Consider the following 12,332-nt stretch of genomic DNA (forward strand, 5'->3'; position numbering starts at 1 on the left):
GGGGGGGAAGAATTACTTACACCTTATTATACACATTGTTTTAAAATGTTGACAGCTGGCTGAGTTGAGAGCACTGAATGCATACATTTCCCCAAACATAATGATAACAGGAGTTACTGGTAGTTAGGCTTAAAAACATTCAGGTTCCAAATTGAACATAAATCTCTAGCCAAAATTCTCAGGTACTAATGTGTTTATTCAGCATCTTCAAGATGAACAAAATCACCACTATGCCCAGGAAAAGTATAAAAAGGAAACTAACAAGTTTAAGAAAAAATAATACAGGATTTTTTAATGAAAAAAATTACATTATAACAAGGACAGTAAACATTAAGTTACTATATATATATACACATATATACACATATTTTTGAATTTTTTTAAAAACCTGGTATAAAATTAAACTGCATCTTTCTCATATTCACATGATTAAATGCATTTTGACAGGATATAAAGATGAAACACAAGCTGGTAGGCCTCAACATTAGAAACTCTAATGCAGGACCATATCACCAAGTCTATTTTCTATCACTTTTGTCACTTTCAGAAAATATTTACCTTGTATAAGACACAAAAGCTTTTTCTTTTAAGTATGTTAACTGCTTACAAAGAAAATTAATATTGAGGGAAAGACCCAGCGTGCCTGTGTTTATCTATAATTCACTGAAGTATATATAAATGTCCACTGGGAGGCTTGGAACAGGATAACTACAAAGAAGAAACAAGCTCAGCTGTAATTATGAATTCTAACTGCTTATTTTGAACATCTGACTTTCTACTACAGATATTACACCTTGTAATACATGACACAAAAGAGTATATGTCAAACTTTGCTGTAGAGCTGTTAGGAGAATGCCAAATATAGCTACTGAAAAATTTATACACTGTACTTAATACCCTGTGCATTTAAAAATTAACTAAATATTTAAAATATGTAAACATACTTTTAAAACAGCAAGGCTAAGCACCTTTAAAATACAATACTGATATATTGTGACTGAACATGCATTTAGAAGACAAATGAATTTTTAAAAACTAATTTAGAAACCATTTTTAAAGAGCTACTCATTAAAAATACTTACATGAAAATATTGATAGTTCCAGTTCCTACCTAAAAACCAAAAGAGTATACAATTAGGGACTTAAACCTTCATGCTCTTTTTTTTTTTCTTTTTGTTTGTGGGGAGGATGCACTGCAACTTTCTGTCCTCACACACAAAAAAGTATCAGAAGAGACATTCGTGTATTAATAGAATGATGTGAGAAATGTTTTTAAACTATGTTTAGTTCTTGATCAAGTGCCAAAGTCTGGATCCTCTGATATCTCTCACCCTCCTAGATAAACTGACTAGAGTTTGTATCTTAACAAGCATTTCTCCTTAGCAACTCAACATCAAAAAGCAAGGAATGTCTCCAAAGGAATATAGTTCAATAAACTATAATAAACTATTGTCATTAATTAAAGGTGAAGAGCTATTATTTAAAATCTTGAAAAAAGTTTCCATAAAAACTAGAAATAACAAATGAAAAGAGTATTACCCACAATGCAACACTAAACTAAAAATTAATTTGGATTTATACCCTTTAAATATACACAGACTAAGAAATCTGGGTTTGAGGTAACTAAGAGTTGTGTTTAACTTAGCATAACATAGATTTGGCAGCCTGCTTCTATAAATGCTCACATCAAGTATTTTCAATTCTTAGGAAAAAGAAAGCAATTCTTATTAAAAAATCATGTATGTAACTGAATATTAACTTCGCATTAAATACAAGTATAAATAATAAATATTATGTTAAATAGAGTTTAAATATAAAGAGCAAGGAATTTTAGAATTCCATCTACTTCTAACATAACAGTGCTTTATACTTAGATACATGTTGTGCACTTGAAACAATTAAAGTCAATTAAGAATGGGAGACTGGACTTAGAAAAGCCAAAAAGACTCATATTTATATAAAGTATTAAAGTTAAATTTCATATTCTGCATGCTTTGAATATTAAACATTAATATCCATTGGAAATCCTTATTACTTTTAAACAAAATTTTAAATATACCCACAAATGGTCTCTGGGGGAAGAAAAGGCTTTAGGTTGATTTCTTGACAGCTATAATTGACGTTTCTAGTTTGCCAGCCTTACAGAAACCAATAGCTTATGATGAATATACTGATTGGTACTTGTTCAGTATTTGAAGTACATATACTTACAAAAAGACTCATATTCATGTAAACTACAAGGCTGAATTTCAAATTATATTCTGCATGCTTTGAATATTAAACATTAATATTCAGTTGAAATCCTTACTATTTTTAAATAAAAATTTAGATAAACCCACATATGGTGTCTAGGGAGAAAAAAGCCTTTAGATTGATTTCTTGACAGTTATAATTGACATTTCTAGGTTACCAACCTTCCAGAAAAGAGAAGCTTATAATGAATATACTGATTAGTACTTATTCAATATTTGAAGTAAATATGCTTATTCAACAAGCAAATATAACACACCAGTTGTTTTAAACTTTTAAATATGAACTAAATTTTAAACTATAAATCTTTACCTTGAAATACTATAAATTCTAATACCATCAATTCATTAGGAACGCTGGCATAGAAAAATAAATACAACTCAAATTCTTTTCTAACCAGAGCTGAATCTTCAATACAAAACAGGAAAAAAAAAATCTCCTGCTGATATCAAAAAGTTCCCTTAATTATCTGTAAACACCAGGGAATTCTATTATTCTTTTTGAATTCTCTCAATTTCTACATTTTTCAACCTATAAGTAGTATTTTAACTACAATACTTTATAAATCCATGCAAAATACATTTATTTCTCTTGCTTATCTGATTCAAGTTAAATCTCTCAGTACTTACCAAGACACTAAATCTCTACTATTTGACCATTGGTATGCTACTGGTTTGTAGTTACAAGCATAAAAATTAGAATGGAAGAAGCTAAAATGCAACTACATAGTTTTCACAGATGTGAATGTTGGGCTTCATGTTATGATGTAAAATCTGTTGTTTTCTTTCCAAATGAGACAGACTTCAGATATTCTCTCGTCTGCCAACTTAAAAACTTTCTTCACAACTTTAAAGAGGGAATAAGGTCTTTTAGAACTCAAAAATTTCATCACACATACACACTAACTCATATACTTTTTTTGTTGCTTTTTTTTAAGAACCAAAATTAGATATTTTCAGAGGATGAATTAGTTAAGTGGATAAGTTCAGATGATCTTTTGAAATACTGGCCTTATCATATAATCAAAAAGCATAAGAATTATACAAAATACGAGTAAAATACCTCAGTAAAAATAGGGAGTTAGCAACAAACATGTCAGTTTTAAATTAAAGCTGCTCATTGAACCACTCTTGAGTCCACTTATCACAACGCTGTGCTTTGATAATATTCACCTTCTTTTTTATGACATTAGAGTTGTAAATTCTGAAAAGCTTCAGTAATTTATGTAGCAGACAATTTCTTACAGTCCAAATTATTTTCTGCTTCCATAGACAATGCTGGTTCTTTGGGTTCTTGCTTAACTTGGTTCACAGAAACGGTACCTTCTGGATTTTCTTCAACTTTAAAAAACAAACATAAAAGAAAAACCCTAAGGGTTAAATAATTTATAATACTGGAATCTTTAGAATTATATGAATTTAGAAGCAAAGCAAAAAAACAGTAGTTTGGAAAAAGAATCAAGTACTTTAGAAAATCAGTCGGTATATTTAAGAACTCAGTGCTTCTGACATCTTAATGGTCATTCATATTAAATTCCTTCAGTACAGAAAAAAAAGAGACCAAGAAAACTGCAAAGTTATTCTCTTTGAAAGATACTTTGACCAAAAAACAGCCCATGATTTGATAAAATTATGAGGAATTTATCATATTTAAACTTAACCATCTTTAAAAATATGTGTGACAAAGTCAGGAAGCCTCTCATTACTTGAAAATGATTTTTCTTACAAACACCAAACATATTACAAATTCACTGATGTGTGACCACTCTCATATGGTTTCCATACCCATATATCAAGGAAAAGGTTCTCTCCCTAAAGAAACTGCACTACATAAGTATGTCAGAAAAAATACGCCACATCTTTAATGATAGCTCTGACTTAGCTGCACAAGCTATGTGTTTGCTTATCTGAAACATTTTAGAATGTACTGCTATTCTGATTGCAAAGTACTTAGGACCAAATTAATGTAAATGTAGCAAACCATCAACACTACTGTGATCTGGCAGGTGGGATACCTAAGATAAAATCTTTCTCTCTCTTTCTCAGGAATATCAGTTTTTCAGTCGCCATAGGGAACGAAGGTTAAGGCGACTATACTTGCTCAGAAAAGTGTGTTGAATACACTTAATGCTTGTCACATATGGGTGTGTTAGAGTTTAGCCTACACCATATCAAGAAAACCAGTAGAGGATGGATTTGCGTGATCCTGAGAAGTCATATTTAGGTGAAGTAGTCCCTCAGATCATGATCTAACTTGATAGATCATGCAAGTTCAGATCCAAAGAGGGTCTTTTTAAGGCAATCTGAATTAGAGCTCCCAGAAATACCTTGGCACAATGGAGGGAGGAAACATCTTAGAATGGGAAGAAACACTGGATGCAGACAGATATGGGTTTAAATTCCCTCTCTGTCACTTACTAGATGTGATTCTTAGGAAATTACTTAACCTCCCAAAGCCTTGGTCTCCCCATCTGTAGAATGGGGACACCACTAGCTATTTCATGCAGTAGTTGTGAGGATTAGTTCACGTATATTCCTTTTCTCTCTTCTATTAAAGTTCCTAAAGACAACTGCCACAGCCATCTGGATAAATTTTCTTAAAAGTAATGCTTCCTATAAATTTAAAAGACAATGATTCTTTTCTGGAAGGAACTATCTCACACATGGAGGGAAAATACTTTATATGTTCTAAAGATAATTACTATGATGACTTTTGTATTTCAAAGCAAACTGCAAATCTTTTCCCACAAAAATGCACAATCCAGAACAATTTGTGTGAAAAGAAGTGACATAGATCAAGTAGGAGTTAACAGAGTTTATTACTATGTTGACTGGGTTCATTCCAAAGTGAAGGCAATGAAGTCTTGGATTAAAAACAAGTCCCCAAGTCTTACTAGTTCCCTTTCAATTTCTATAGGACTCAACATTTAAGTCTATAACTCAAAATCCTCCTTCTAACCTTTCCATCTGCCAACTCCATCCCATTTTTTCTTTTCAGTTTTTCCATAATTGGAAAAACTTTTTGGTAAGCTTTCCTCTTAGAGTTTCTCCAATATTTTTCATGCATTCAAAAATGACCTTCCTGATTTCACATCACCACAGATTTTCCATGTAAAACTAGATAATTAGGGAATGAATAATTTTGATAAAGAAAAAATTAAAAAGTTTAAAAGTTATTAAACTCATGCTCACACAATTTCTTTCCTTTTTCGCCTAGTTTTACTTGATTTATTTATATATTATAAATCCACTGAGTAAAAATGATACTTTTTTGGCCTTTTTTTTGTAGTGTAATAGTGATGATAGTCCATAAAGGTTACAAAAATACAGTCATAAGATGACTTTAACTTACTAAGAGCTGGGTGGCTGTCTATAATCTGTATTGGAATGGTCTGCACATTCCCCAACAGAATCCGATGAACATTTCCTTCCAGATTCTCTGTATCCTCAACATCTCCAACTTCCACCAGCTGATCCACTGCAACCAGATTTTGATCTGGTCCTGGAAGGTTACCCATGGTAGAGGAAATACTATTGTTTTCGGTTAGACAGGTATCTGTTTGCAGGCAATGAGTTTGACCAACCAGAAGAGAATTATTATTCATTACAGCACTTCCTATTGATTCCAGAAGTCTTGAAGGACTGGAGGAGGGATGGTTATTTACTGATATCAGAGCTGGCGATCCATCAGAAGAAGTGAATCTTGGTTGCAACTGCAAACCCTTTAGAACAGAAAAGAGTTACATCAAAATGTTTGAATTTACGATGTATGTTTTTTTCATCGAATATATTACTCTTCTGACACAAAATTGGAATAAAAGCTGAGTATAGTTACTAACAAATATGAAGTGAGGACAGAAATGAGAACCAAAGAAAAATTAGTAAACTAAATTTTATCACATGCATAGTCGATTCAAACTTTTCCACAACATAGTATTTAAATTATCATCTTAAATCAAGACACAAGAAAGTCAGAAAATTAATGATGAAAACATCTTTGATTATCTTTATAATTCTATAACGATTCTGTAAAATCCCAAACAAAAGAAGGAAGACTGAGGAAGAAAGATAGGGCCTCAAATTTGGCTATTACACTGGATACTTACCTGTAGTTGTGTGAATATTTTTGGCTGAAATGAAGAAAGTGAGGAGAGCAAGTGGGCTGGCTCTGGCGACAAAGAAGCCCCTGTCTGATTTGTTTCCATTTTGCTTGAAACTGATTCTCCTTGTGAATTTCCTAAATTATATAAAAAATAAACTATCAAAAGAAAATAATTTGTATGGCTTCTAGGATACGTTTTATTGCCACCCTCACTATCAGACATGGAATAGGAAATAAGGTCAAAGGTTTGAAAAGGACTTTAAGAAGTTATTTAGTCTACTATTTCCAGAACCTAGTAGATCATCAGAATCACTAAATTTTAAAAAAATATAAATTCCGAGATTCAACCTCTAGTAATTTTAATTCAGTATATCTAGGATGGGATGTAAGAAACTATTTTTTTCCTTGAAAGAGTCTATATCTGTAGTTCTAATCTAGTCCATTTTTCATGCTATAATTCTGGACCTATAATGCTTCTCTAGAAGTGGAACACCTAACTGAGTTTCTCAGTTACAAAGACCAAACTTAACTCATCTTTGGTAGCCCTAGTGCCTAGGACAATGCCTGGCATAAAGCAGGTCTTCAATAATAACAGTATTAAATTTCTTTCAATAGCTCATTTTTGAATAAATGAATGAGTAAAAATTTCTTTCTTTTCTAAATATCTCAATTTTTAAGGTAATTGCCTTTAGGGAATCTGAGTCCTTCTCATGTAATTCTTATATGTTAACCCAAATGTATTCATCTCTTTAAGTCAATCAGAAACCATTTATCAACAAACTACTGCTTCCATGCTGCATACTGCACCCATGTAACCGAGTAATTTGAAGGAATGGTCCTGGCGTCAGACAAGGATGGATTTAAGTGCTGGCTTTTCTCTGGAACCTTCAACACACTATTTAACTCAGTTTCTAAACGTCAGTTTCCTCATCTGTAAAATGAGGATAATGAGAGAATTCTCCCCAAAGGACTACGGAGATAACTCGCAGCACTCCCACATTTCCCGGCTTCTCCATTTCTAGCTGCCCCACCTCGCTGTGATGCAGCTGCCCGCTACTACGATCATACGCGGGACCATTCCACATGCAACACCTCTAACTCAAACATTCCATTCTCCGATCACAGCCTCTGTTCTTCCAGGCATTTTGCTCAGGTGCTCTATTAAAATTGTGCTTCAGCTTCACATGAACCTCCAGTTAATTGATTCCTCAGTTTTCTTCAGATCCATCAATGTCTTCCTTAACAACATTTTCTCCCCATCCAGCTTAGAGTCCTGGGTTTATAATTTTAGTCACTTGCAAACACCTTAAAATCCCTTTCCTCTCCGTTCTTAGGTCATAACCCCCTGGTAAAATCCTAATGTTGGATGAAAATGGCTTCCAGGGCCTATACATGTAAAGCTGACTGTCAGTGAAGAAGAAATTCACTGCCACTACTAATACCAATCCATGATCATCAACCTCAATAGGACCTTCATGTATATGACAATCTTACAATGTTTGTCTCACTCTATATCAGGGAGGATATTTAATCTCCATTTTCCTCAAATCTTGGCCACCCTTCCCGAGATCTTTTCTCATTCTTAGCACTCTTACTTAAAGAGAAAAGAGAAGCTATTAGAAGCGTCCTCAACTTCCCATCACCAAAGCTATCAAGTACCTTCATCTTCATTTATCTCTTCAGGTCTCTCCTCTCCTAACATACCTTGCCTCAACCCCATATTCCCTTCACAGCAAACTTTTTGAAAAAGTGGTCCACACTGTCTCTACTTCTTTATTCATCTCCCATTCACTCTTCAGCCACCCCAATATGGCTTCTTTCCAATCTACCTCATTGAAATGACTCTGGTACTTATGCTTTTCCAAACTTTATCTCAGGATCTTTTTCTCTCCGCTGCTACCAATACCCTGCTCTTACGTCAATGTTGCTGAGCTCAGTAAATGCCACTATCAGTCAGTTGCTCATGGAAGAAACTCAGGCGTCATCCCAGATCATTCACACTCTTTTACCTCCCACATCTATTCAATCAATAACCAAGGTCTTTCAATTCAATTTTTAAATAATTCAAATCTGCCTAATTCTAGTATAAATGTCACCAACTGTGATCTATACCACTATCACCTTTCATTTGGACAGCTGAAAGGGCATCCTAAACCTATTTCGTTTAACCAGTTTTATCTCTAAGCGTTGTCTATACTTTACACTAGCTTTCTTAAATTCCTTGGACATGGCAAGCTCTTTCTTGCTTAGCCTTCCGAACATGCTATTCCTTTGATTGGCAAATTCCTATTCATTCTTCAGTTCTCAGTTTAAAAGTCACTTCCACAAGTGTCCCGTCCCTACTCCCGGGACAAAGTTGCATGTCTCTATCACTATTCCCATACAGTTTGGCAAAACTCTCTCATGGCACTATTCATAACAGTAATCAATTAGAATATACTGTAGTGTGTTTTTCTCTTGCTAAACTTTACATTCAATGAAGCAAGAAAATTACTTTTTTTATGCTCAGCATTTATCACACTGAGTTAATATACACAGAACAAATGAGTAATTCTAAAGTATTTGAAAGTTATTCTATAGGCAAAGTGACTCAAAGGTTAATAAACCAAAGAATTTTTAAAAACTGTACTGAATATAGTTATTAATTTATTCTAAAGCATTTAATTTAGGTGTTAACTTTTTAGAAGCCATTATGCTAAGAACTACGCATATTAATTTGAATAAAACACGATTCTCAAACCATAATAAAAGATACATATGCATAAACAAAGGATACCATGTTAAATGCAGAGGTAAATACAAAAGAGTGACTATCCATCTTTACATAGCAGATGAAGTTAAGAGAGCACTTAAAGCCAAAGAGATTGCTATTTGAGTAGTAAGAGGAGTTTGCCATGCATAAGAGGAGAAAAGACATTTCTAGAAGAGAGAACAAAAGGGTTGAAATAAGCTTGGACTATTGAGAGAACACAGGAGTAAGAACATAAGAGAAAAAGCAAACCATACAAAAAGGGACAACAATTTCCTCATCAAGGTATCTTATTACTATTGAAATTAGCCTAGCTTTAGAGTAAACTTGCTAATAATCATTAGCCTCAAAATTTCTGCTATAAAGAAGAATACAAGCTGATTATATAGGAGGAAATTTAAATAGCTAGAAACATTTTGATAAATCCTAACATAGTTGCCCTTGCCTCTTTGCGCCATGATTTCCTTATCCATAAATTAGATGAGATAATATCTTAAATGTCTTCCAGTTTTAACACTGTTTGATTTTATATCTTAAAAGTATTTAAGATAACCTACCTTCTGCAAGTGTAACTGTCACAGTCTCTCTGAGAATATTCCCACTATCTGTAGTCCACTGAAGCTGAAATGGGAACATTTACTTCAGAAAAAAGAAACAAAGCATTTATCTTAAAAACTATTTTAAAACAGCAGTGTAACTGTCATATCTTATTCAGTCATAGTATAAATGTGCTTTATTCTGTAATTACTCTCTTTACTTGTTCACATTCTCAAAGCATAAGAATACTTAACTAACCAAATAAATTAGCTTCCTGAGTTCAGATAGCAAGAATTTGGAGAGCAAGCGTAGATGGCAAAGACTACTGCTAACCAAATCTGTTTCAGTTCCTGAATTCTGGATAGTGAATAACTAAGAGTTTTGGATAGAAAAGAATAGTAGCTCTAGCTTAAAAAAAAAAAAAAAAACACCTTAATCTATTCAGTTAGAGAGTAAAAATGTAGACAGCAAAGGATATTCCTACTTGAGATTTTTTTTCAAATATATTTATTTATTCTTAATTTTTTGGTTGCATTTGGGTTTTCATTGCTGTACTCAGACTTTCTCTAGTTGCAGTGGATGGAGGCTACTCTTTGTTGTGGTATGGGGGCTTCTCATTGTGATGGCTTCTCTTGTTGCAGAGCACAGGCTCTAGGTGCATGGGCTTTAGTAGTGGTGGCTCACAAGCTCAGTAGTTGTGGTTCGCAGGCTCTAGAGTGCAGGCTCAGTAGTAGTGGAGCACGAGCTTAGTTGCTCTGCGGCATGTGGGATCTTCCCAGACCAGGAATCAAACCCATGTAACCTGCATTGGCAGGCAGATTCTTAACCACTGTGCCACCAGGGAAGTCCCGCTACTTGATTTTAATGCCAAAATCACTGCCTATGTTACAATTAGTAGTTTCTGCGTAATCATGTTACTCTCTTCAGAGTAGGCAAACTTTTCACAGAAATGGCCACTCTTCTGGGAAAAACTATAGTATCACAATATGAGGTAAACTTTACATCCAGAGATGGCATAAAGAACCAACATCATCACTTTGTGTATTCAAGTCTGAACTATTCTATTTAAACTTGCTTATCTATTCAAAAAAAGACTTGGAGATATACATGGCATGTACTCATTAAATATCTGTTCAATGAGTAAGATATACTTTTTACAGAGATAATGTGTGTTGATTTTTAAGCGAAGATGACTTGTTATTATAGTCACAGTTGGAAATTCGCTGACATATCTTCTTGTGAGAGTAATAAAAAATATTTTAGTCAAATCATCATCTGAGAGTTCATAGTGTTTCCATTTGAAGAAAAAGATACTACTATTTTTCCTTACATCACAGTTGTTATATGGCCTAATAGCAACCATGCATCAGCTGAGAAAGACTGTGGTAATAAAACAAGGAATTACAGTTGTAATCATACCGTTGCTGGAATAATCTCTGAGTTATATACATTATCTCCGTTTCTCAAGGATTTCTGTACCTCATGGATGTGATTTTTTATATCATTTACAGTTGGAAAAAAGGATAAATTATGTCTTTCAGGTACCTCATCAGGTCTGAACAATTCCCTTTCCACAAATTTTCTGTGGAGAATACAAAATAGAATAAAAACATAAATTTAGATCAAATGAGAAAGATTCCCTTTTAGCATAAACTTCTGTAAAGTATGGTTTGCAGCTTTATAAGTAATTTATATTTTATCACTTTTTCCCCATACATTAAATCATAGAATTCATGCAGATTAAATAAATGTAATATTTCCATTGGTTAAACACCTGTATATCTTGGAGTGAGCTTTGATATTTTTATGAATTTAATGAAATCACTATTTTCAATTTAAATATGCTTTTGAATGCTTACTATGTCAGGCACTGTACTGAACACTTCACAAACGTTAACCCATACTATAATCCTGTGATGTAGGTATAATTATCATTCCCACTTTACAGAGGAGAGAACTGAGGGCTACAGAAGTTAAGTAATTTTCCCAGAGTTGTACACCTAGCCAGTAAGTAAGAGACACTGGGCCTATATCAAAGTTATGCATATGAACATCATGCTTCATTGCTTTCAAAAGCCATCAATTAATATATGAAATATGGTCTGCTCAAATTTTACAAGTAGACATGAGAGAAGATAGAAATAAAAGGCAGGAGAGGGTGGAGTCCAGATGGCAGCATGGGAAGATGCAGAGATCCCATCTCCCCAAAAATATATCGGTTGCCAGAGGCTGGCGGGGGGACCTGAGGCCCAAGAAGACCAGAGGAACCCCAGAGCAACCAGGGAGGACCTGGGGGAAGTCAGCGGGGCAGGAAAGGGGAAGCTGGACGGGACCAGCACCCCTGGTGGGTGGCTGGCTGAGGGGGGAGGTTCCCATCTGGAGAGGCACTTGGGGGTTGGGGAGATCAGGAAACTGCAACTGGGTTTCTCCTGCCCAGGAGGCCAGGAGGCCTGCTGAGCTCCCGGGCCTGGGAGCCTGCTGGGCCCCTCAGCGGGGTCCTCCACCCTCCAAGGCCCGCTCCGGGCTGCCTGGGTCCTGGGGCTGTGGGAAGGAGGGAGGAGGGGTGAGGAGGTGGAGAGGCAGACTGGTGCGGGTAGGGCCTTTGAGATCAGGGGATGGGGAGGCGAGAGGGCGTTTTGCCTGCCCTCTTGGCCAGGGAGGCTGACTGGGCTCCAGGGCCTGGTCCTTCATTCTC

At 34.8% G+C, this 12,332-nt stretch overlaps 1 protein-coding gene across 8 annotated transcripts in view; it reads right to left on the reverse strand.

Moving 5' to 3' along the window:
* The window catches only part of CARF (calcium responsive transcription factor), a 75,406-nt gene that overhangs the window by 22,097 nt on the left and 40,977 nt on the right, over positions 1 to 12,332 (reverse strand). For all 8 annotated transcript variants that reach the window (XM_057744269.1, XM_057744270.1, XM_057744267.1 and 5 more), the window contains 6 exons: positions 11,057 to 11,219; positions 9,658 to 9,721; positions 6,356 to 6,486; positions 5,602 to 5,971; positions 3,423 to 3,590; positions 1,083 to 1,111 (listed from right to left, as the gene is read on the reverse strand). In XM_057744269.1, the coding sequence (XP_057600252.1) occupies positions 3,472 to 3,590; positions 5,602 to 5,971; positions 6,356 to 6,486; positions 9,658 to 9,721; positions 11,057 to 11,219 (847 nt within the window). In that variant the 3' untranslated portion in view covers positions 1,083 to 1,111; positions 3,423 to 3,471. The remainder of the gene's footprint in view (positions 1 to 1,082; positions 1,112 to 3,422; positions 3,591 to 5,601; positions 5,972 to 6,355; positions 6,487 to 9,657; positions 9,722 to 11,056; positions 11,220 to 12,332) is intronic.

Source organism: Hippopotamus amphibius, chromosome 8 (genome assembly GCF_030028045.1).
Source record: "Hippopotamus amphibius kiboko isolate mHipAmp2 chromosome 8, mHipAmp2.hap2, whole genome shotgun sequence".
NCBI lineage: Eukaryota > Metazoa > Chordata > Mammalia > Artiodactyla > Hippopotamidae > Hippopotamus > Hippopotamus amphibius.